The sequence below is a fragment of the Emiliania huxleyi genome (assembly GCF_000372725.1).
Source record: "Emiliania huxleyi CCMP1516 unplaced genomic scaffold EMIHUscaffold_113, whole genome shotgun sequence".
NCBI lineage: Eukaryota > Haptophyta > Isochrysidales > Noelaerhabdaceae > Emiliania > Emiliania huxleyi.
Window position 1 is genome coordinate 453,604 of NW_005201613.1, and position 7,851 is coordinate 461,454.

Genomic DNA, 7,851 nt, shown 5'->3' on the forward strand with positions numbered 1-7,851 from the left:
GGGGTGGGAGGGGGGGGGGGCGACCGGAGTGGGGGCGGGGCTGGGAGGCGGCGGGGAGGAGGGCAGGGCCAGGGTTCGCAGCTTGCGACCGGCTTGGCGGAAGCCTTGATGAACGTCCGGCGCGAGGGCGGGACGGGCTTGACGTCGTCGCGCGGGAGCGACGCGTACTCCTCCTTGCTGCTCGCCGTGCGGGTCGCGCTGCTGATCGGTGTCGCCATGAAAGGATCCCCTTCTCCGGGGGGGGGGCTGTGGAGCCTCCGCTGTGGAGCCTCGGCCGAGCTCAGGCCCCGTTGTTTCTTTTTTCACGGCTCCTAAGTAAATCGTACGAGGCGAGAGCTTGCGTTGTAAAATTATCTTTTCTTTCTTTACTGATGACGCAGTGGCACCTCGGTCGTGCCCGCGCGCGGAAAAACTCTCGCACCCCACCGCAATCTCCATGCCTCTAGGGTCGCCGCAGGCTCAAACTAAGCCCAAGGGCGCGGCAGCGTGCCTCCCGGCCGCGCGGCAAAGCCCGCTCTAAAGCCCCCTCCCCCCATCCGTGCCCCCTCCCTACCCTCCTACCTCGGCCGGCTTCAGGCGCGGCGCGCGCCTTGGCCTGTACGCGCTTTTCTCTGCATAGGCTATCTATATTCTTTGCATCATATTCTTTCTGGGCCCCCTATATTCTCGAGAATATTCTCGAAACACCTCTCATTTCACTACGCTACAGGGTAACACGTAACAGGGACGTACACTCGTACAGACGTACACGCGAGCGGCGAGCGACGAGCCCCAATGAGCGCGAGCGGCGAGCAGGCGAGCGAGCTCTGCAGCGCCAAAGGCGCGGCGTTGGCGGCACTCAGCTACACTCAGCCTACTGTGCGCTGGTTGAACTTGAGCATCAGCGCCGCGCGGATGTAGTCGGCCAGCGCGGACATCTGCTGCTCGCCAAACATGCTCTTGACATCGTCCTCGTCCACATCTCCCCACCCGATGGCATCACGTGAGACCCGCGAGGCGGCGGCGGCGGGCGAGGCGGGCGAGGCGGACGAGGCGGACGGCGAGGCGGCGGCGGCGGGCGAGGCGGCGGCGTCGGCGGCGGCGGGCGAGGCGGCGGCGTCGGGCGAGGCGGCGGCGGGCGAGGCGGGCGAGGCGGCGGCGTCGAGCGAGGCGGACGGCGAGGCGGCGGCATCGAGCGAGGCGGCGGCGTCGGGCGAGGCGACGGCGTCGGGCGGGGGCGGCGTCATATCCTCCTCGACGTCGCCCTCGTCCTCCTCCATGACATCATGCTCAGCGGCCGGCGCCGCTGCCTCAGCGGCCTGCGCCGCGGGGAGCTTGGCCAGCTCGGCCAGCCAAAGGTCCCTCGGGATATAGCCGTCGCGGAAAACAGCCGATTGAGCTCGGCTGCCTCGTCGGCAGGAGCGCAGTGTGCAAAGCCGAAGGCGTGAGCTGCGCCCGCAGCGCTTGCCGCTGCGCTCACCTTGAAGAGCGACCGCGCGATGCGGCCTGGCGCGCCGATGCGCGCCGGCGCGAGCCGCCCGGCGTGGCGCAGCGCGAAGAGCAGCATGGAGTCGAGGCCGAGCGCAGCGAGGCCGAAGCGAACAGCGAAAGAGCAGCCTCGAGCCGGGCGATAGGGAGACTAGAAGACGCCGCAATAAAAAGAAAAGCGGGCGCCCTGAGCCCTCATATTCGCCGCTGAAAGGAGGGGCCGTCTATATTCTCGAGAATATTCTCGAATACGAAAGTGCGCTCGGCCCTCTATATTCTCAAAGATTAAGATATTCGAGAATATGGCGTACAGGCCAACGGCGCGCCCGATGCCCCGAGATCATCCGAGATGACCCGAGACCAGCCCCGACGGAGAGGCGCGGCGCCTCAGAAGAGGCGCACCCCTCAGAAGAGGTACTCGTCCGCGCCGACGAGGAGGGGGAAACGCGGCACGGCGACGGCGAACTCCTCGCCGGTGGGCGCCTCGAGCGAGCCGGGCACAAAGTCGATCGACCCTTCGAAGGAGATGCTCGAGCCGCGCCCGCTGAGGCTCTGGTACACAAACACGCCCTCGCACCACTCGCCCTGCCCGATGCGGCCCGAGTGGCGCTGCTTGTCGTCGCGCCTGTGGTGACGCGCCCCGGACGTGTCCCGGACGTGTCCCGCGCGCGTCCGGAGTGGCGCTGCTTGCCGCGCCAGCCGCCCTCGCGCAGCAGCGGGAAGTAGCCGACCACACACCCTTGTGTCCCTTGCCGTGCACCTGTGGGAGAGGAGGGCGCGTCTTCGAGGAAGGGGCTCTAAACTCGTGGCCGACCGCCCCCCCTTGCCGCGCGCCTGGTCCGCGCCGCCGTCGGCCTGCCTGAGGACCCAGTGGCGCGTGTGGAGCTGCGCCTGCGGGCTAGCGGTGGACGCGTCGTTGACGTGTCCGGTGGCAGGCCGACCCCGCTTGTGGCAGCTGCGGCCGTCTCGAAGCCGCGCTGATCGGCCGGCAGGTGCCCCTCCTCTCCGGGCGCTGTGGCGCCTCGCCGAGTTTGTGTGGGGCGTCATCGACCCCGAGCGGTCATTCGACCCGAGCAAGCCGTCCGAGCTGCAACTGTACCTCCCTGTGCGGGCCCGTGAACATCTTTAGCTTGTGAGCCAGGAAAAGGGTTGCTTTTTAAGCGTTCCGTGCACACACAAGGTCCGCCTGCGTGCACCGCCCCAGCTTCTCAGGGCCATCGCGCGAAAAACGACGGAGGAGATGCATCCTAGCTGTCGCCACCGAAGGCGACTCGACGTCGCTGAGATCGGAGATCAAGCGCTGACAGGTCACACGCCGCTCCTTTGACTCCGACGTGACTCACCCGTGCAGAGCACATCAGGACACGGTCTCTCGACGCGATCGGTGCGACGACTGCGACCCGTCTCTCGGGTCAGGTGGCACGACGCTCATCGCGCCTGCCAGCGCTGCCGTGCAGGCTGCCACGACGAGGTCGAGCACGCTTCTATACGCTCGCCGAGCCTTCCTTTCCATCCCATTAGGCAGCCTGGGAACGGTGGCGATCAGAGGCAAAGCCTACGAGGGGTGGTGGAACCACATGTCACGGCCACCGCCGGCTCGACGCCACGATAGCCTCCGAAGGCTGACTTTGAGGCACCATCATCGGACGATGTCGACGAGCTGGGTCGCTCTCGCGGTAGCCAGGTAGCCCCCCATACTAGTAGCACCAGCCATGGCCTCAGGGTCAGGCTAGGGGGTGCGCAGCGTCCCTAATCTAAAATCTGAGGATTCAGGATTGAGGCATCGCTTCAGTGGGGCCAAAGTGAGTTTATGGATGTGTGAGAACGGTACGGGACGCGAGGAGTCACCCGGACCGACTCGTCGGTGACTCTGCTGCACGGCGTTTCAGAATTTTTCTCAGCGTGAGCGAGACGTGGAAGAGTGCCACCGTCGGGTAGGACGGGTCGGCCCGGAGTATCAGAGTAGCCGTCGTGGTCGCGGCGAGCAGCACCGGCCACTCCGGCGCCGCGTCGGCAACATGGGAGCATGTCCACCGCCACTTCGCGGTCGCAGCGCTGTTGTCGCCAGAAACGCCGCCTATCCCTCTGGCGGGCCAAAGATCGCCTCGCATGTCGATTTTGACTCGACGGGGGCATGGAGGCATCACGTCTCCATGCCCCCGTCAAGTCGGAGCCAGTCTGCGGCGACCACAGCGCTCACCGCAGGGATAGGCGAGCTTTTCAGAGTCAAGCGATTGCGCGAAATCCCACACTGGTGGATTTTGGGGCGCTGTGCACCCCCTAGTCAGGCCTAAGGGAGCGCGGGAACACGGACACAATATAATAATCAATAAAAACCATCAAAATTCATCATGTTGACAGCACCCGTATTTGCAACTAGCCCCCACCTGGCCAGTAGCACCGCTCAAGGAAAGGCAACGACGCACGGGACACGGAGTAAGCACGCGAGTACGGCGACGGAGCCTCAGCTGTGCATCCCCGGCCCTATACCCCCCCCCCCCCAAAACTACGCCTCGCCGCTCCAGAGAAAGGCTGGCCGCGCAGCACACCGCTGCGCGAAAGCTCCCATCACTGCGAGAGCGCGCGGCGGATATGGACCCAGACCCATGTGGGTCGCCGACGCGGCAAACGCCTCCCGCCCCTCCTCCCCGGCGGGTCGCTGTGCCTGCTCATGTGAATTGCTTAAGATGGCGTCTGTGTGCTGTGGCGTCTGCCGTGAGTGCGGCCGCCGAAGAGTTAGACATGCTCCTGCGCCGCCTGCACCGAGACCGCGGACTCCTCCGAGACCACCGAGACCGTCGCCTCGCCTCCAGAGCCGTCGCCCGCGGTGGTTGTCTTCGCAGAGCTGCGGCGGCTGATCGTGGGAACGAGCCGGCTGCCACGCTTGGCGATGCTGCCCGAGAGGCGGCTCATCCTTGCGACGCTGCCCGACTGAGCGGGAGTCGCGCCGAGGTCCTTTGCCAGAAGCGCGAGCGACACCTGCGGAACGGAACGCCCTGGCTGGTGAGTCCCGCCAGTGCGCAAGGCGAGATGTGGGAGAGACAAAGCGCGCGCCGGGTTGTGGCAACCCGGGAAGCACGAGCGTGCCAGGGTCTTGTAGAGCCCGTCGGCGATGAGCTCCTGCGGCGTTTGGAGGAGGCGTGTGGGGGGAGGGGAGGCTCGGGACGGGCGTCACTGTGAGGCATTCGCTCCTGCGGCGTGACTTCGAACATTCTGCCAAACTCGCAGCCGCCGAGGTCCGGGTCGTTCTCGTGCGCCATGACGATCTTCAGCTTGTCTTTGCGCGCCTGCTGGACCTGGTCGGCCAGCCGCGCGTCGCTGAAGCTGTCCTCGTTGAGGTAGAGCAGCATGTGGGTCGCGGTGGCCGGCCGAGCATCGGCGGTGGAGATCGTGAGACCGGCAAAGGCGGCGGCGATCTTGTTGGCCAGCTCCAGGGCGCCCGCGTTGGCCGGCGAGGCCCAGAGCATGGTCTCCTTGGCAAAGGCGAGCAACTCGCTCTCGGGCTCGCCCGGCACGCAGAGCGGGAGGGAGGTCTGGTTCAGGTAGTTGGGCGAGCAGAGGAGCACCGCCTGTGGTTCAAGGGTGCCGGGGCTGAGGTCTCGGGAGGGGCGAGAGGGCTGCGGCTGTGCCCCGCAGCGCCTCGACGATTGTCTTGAGCGAGACGCGCTGGAACTCCACAACTCGCATGTAGATGGTGTGCGTCCAGCCCTTTTCAAAGATGTCCGGCTGCAGGTCCTCGGGGCATTCGCCGCGCAGCGCCTGCAGCGTCGCGCCGCCCTTTGCAGGGTCCGCCTCTTGGACGAGGACGATCGGCTTGCTCTGCTCGAGCGACGAGCGGATCTCGCGGAGGCAGTTCTGGTGGCACGCAAGCAGGCGGGCGGTGAGCCGTGGGGAGTGTCGAGGGGCGCAGCAGACTCGGGTGCGTTGAGAGCCAGACGATCCCGAGCGCGGGACAGGGCGGCGAGAGCGCGCCTTGGAGCGGAAGTAGCCACACGAGAGGAAGAAGAGGATGACCTGCGAGTGCTGGATGTACTCCTCCAGCGACCCAATATCCTTGAGATCATCTACCTGTGCGCACTCCGCGGTGCGTCAGAAGGGCTGTGTGTAGCTGGAGCAGCGCGGCTGAGCCTGTGCGCGCGTCGAGAAAGATCTTGAGGCCCGGCACCAGCAGCTGGAGCTCACTCTTGATGTTTCCGACGGCGTCTTGACCGGTCGACCTGCATGGTTAGGGGGTTGGAGTTGGATGCGGCCTGGCTTGATCATCCTCCTAGCTGCGCGACGCACCAGATGTGAGAGAGGAAGAGGTGCCACGTGAGGCCAGTCCCGATGCTTATCTCGGGGGGCTGCTTGGTCGAGACGAGGCGGATCGTGGGGACCTTGGCGACGCGGCGGGCGGCGACGACGGCGCCGATTAAGAAGAAGACGAGCGCAACAGCAACGAGCACGATCATCGTGTCCACGATGGCATTGAGCTTTCCGAAGCCGAGGACATCGGCGGGGTCGGCTCCCTGGTACCGCTCCTCGATGCCGAGGAAGATGGTGGTCCAGTTGGTGCCGAGGAAGAGGAGGAGGAGGACGAGGCTCGTGGCGACGGCTAGCACGTCGTCCTCGACCCGCTTGTACGGCCGCACGACGGCGAGCACGACGGCGTAGCACGAGCAGATCAGGGTCGCCACCACGAGGCGAAGGAATGCGTTCTTCTCCGGGATCAGCAGCACGAAGCCCGTGAGCACGAGCTTGCGCGCCAGCTCGACCGCCTCCCACCAGTACCAAGTCTTCTCGTACTCCCGGTGGAGGAAGGCGGTGGCCCGCGTCAGAGCATTCGGCGACTTGGCCTGCAGCGGCTTGTAGCAGGCGGCGAGGAGCGACGTGAAAAGGACCAGCGAGCCGACCGGCCAGAGGACGATGAAGCCGAGGGCCAGGGCGGTGATGCCGTCGTGCTTCTCGGTGCCGCACTCGACGCTCGCGTCCTGCCGCATGTAGGAGACCTGCTCCAGGGGCTCGTTCGGCGGAGAGATGGTGTAGGCCTATCAGCAGCACATTGCCTGAGGGGCGGCGTGAGCAACGGCAGTCATCACTTTGAGGCGCCTGGCACGACCACGAGCGGAAGATGGAGGCGCTAATGGAGGGCACGAAGCAGAAAATGAGCACCAAGCCGGCCGGCGTGAGGTCGAGGAGGCCGAGGGCCGCCTCTGCCCACAGCTTTGGGCGCGGTGACGCGGCACGCCAGCGGCGGAGCCGCAGCGCGATTCCCGTTCCCATGAGCAGGGCGATGAGGACGACGGGGGAGAGAGCGCTGACGACGAGCCGCGTACCATAGCCGAGGCACTGCTCCGGCAAGAAGAAGCCCGACCAGTCGATGGAGATCGCGCTGGCCAGCTTGTCGGTCCAGCCCGTGTACTTGTCCGGCAGCCGCGCCGAGTAGGTGGACGACAAGACGGTGCTGATCTGGTAGAAGCCAAACAGGATCTTGACCTTGGCCGTCATTCCGCCCTCGACGTAGTACTTGACGGAGCGGTCTGCAAAGCGAAGGATTGGGCCGATGAAGCGTTTCTCCCGCCAGTCCGTCATGCTGTAGGCCCACGCCGCCAGGCCGCACGCGACGCAGAGGCCGAGGACGAGGCCCGCGATGCGACCCGCAGCGGCGCCGCGCGCTCCGCACTCTTTGCACTCGTCGCCGTCGACGAGGTACTGATTCTCCGCGGCGCAGAGCTCGCACTCGGGGCCGGTGAAGTCCGAAGCGCAGTACTCGTCCGAGCCCGCCGCCTCCAAACGGCGAGACGCCTGCTTGGCTCCGCGCTCGTTGCCGGCGCACCGCGCCTCGCCGGCCCTGTCGCCCCCGAAGTCGCGGCACGCCGTCAGCACGGCGGAGGAGGGGCTGGCGCGCCAGTAGCCGGCTGGGACGCCGAGGGTCGCGAGAGAGGTGTCGTCCGAGCACTCGGCGTTTGGCGGGCATGGCTTGCAGTAGTCGGTCGGGGAGGAGAAGATCTCGGCCGGGTCGGCGCTCTTGAGCAGGTAGAAGTCCTTCTGGCAGACGGAGCAGGTGACGGCGCCGCGCTCACCACTGAGGGGGTGAGGGCAAGGGACGCACTGGCCCTGGCCGGGGTTGGCGGCGTACGTGCCTGCAGCACACTCGCTGCAGGCGCTGCTGCCGACGCCAGAGGTGGTGCCGGGCTCACAGCGCTCGCACTTGGAGAGGCCGGGCGTGGCGGCGAAATGGCCGGGCTCACAAGGCTCGCACGTCTTGTGGCTGACCGCGCCCGGCGCCGCGCTCGCCGTGCCGGCGGGGCAAGGCTCGCACGAGGCGCTCGAAGCGGAGCCGCTGGTCGGGCTGAAGCTGCCCGCGGGGCAGGGCTCCCAGACCATGCTCGTGGCGGCTCCCTC

At 66.7% G+C, this 7,851-nt stretch overlaps 3 protein-coding genes across 3 annotated transcripts in view; all 3 read right to left on the bottom strand.

The window, feature by feature from the left end:
• The window catches only part of EMIHUDRAFT_109095 (hypothetical protein), a gene marked incomplete at both ends in the record, with an annotated part of 3,133 nt that extends 2,915 nt beyond the window's left edge, over window positions 1-218 (bottom strand). Inside the window, one exon of the mRNA XM_005791451.1 lies at window positions 90-218. Within this exon, the coding sequence (XP_005791508.1) occupies window positions 90-218 (129 nt within the window). The remainder of the gene's footprint in view (window positions 1-89) is intronic.
• Window positions 219-848: 630 nt separating this feature from the next.
• Window positions 849-2,590, bottom strand: EMIHUDRAFT_223966 (hypothetical protein; the record flags this gene model as incomplete). The annotated part of the gene is made up of 5 exons (XM_005791452.1): window positions 849-950; window positions 1,239-1,341; window positions 1,886-2,092; window positions 2,282-2,358; window positions 2,567-2,590. The coding sequence occupies 5 exons, from the start codon at window positions 2,588-2,590 to the stop codon at window positions 849-851; spliced, it is 513 nt and encodes a 170-aa protein (XP_005791509.1).
• A 1,272-nt stretch (window positions 2,591-3,862) lies between these two features.
• The window catches only part of EMIHUDRAFT_439976 (hypothetical protein), a 4,598-nt gene continuing 609 nt past the window's right edge, over window positions 3,863-7,851 (bottom strand). The window contains exons 2-9 of the mRNA XM_005791453.1: window positions 6,556-7,851; window positions 5,752-6,494; window positions 5,633-5,684; window positions 5,422-5,535; window positions 5,113-5,322; window positions 4,643-5,036; window positions 4,522-4,587; window positions 3,863-4,446 (exon numbers count right to left, since the gene is read on the bottom strand). Of these exons, the coding sequence (XP_005791510.1) occupies window positions 3,974-4,446; window positions 4,522-4,587; window positions 4,643-5,036; window positions 5,113-5,322; window positions 5,422-5,535; window positions 5,633-5,684; window positions 5,752-6,494; window positions 6,556-7,851 (3,348 nt within the window). The 3' untranslated portion in view covers window positions 3,863-3,973. The remainder of the gene's footprint in view (window positions 4,447-4,521; window positions 4,588-4,642; window positions 5,037-5,112; window positions 5,323-5,421; window positions 5,536-5,632; window positions 5,685-5,751; window positions 6,495-6,555) is intronic.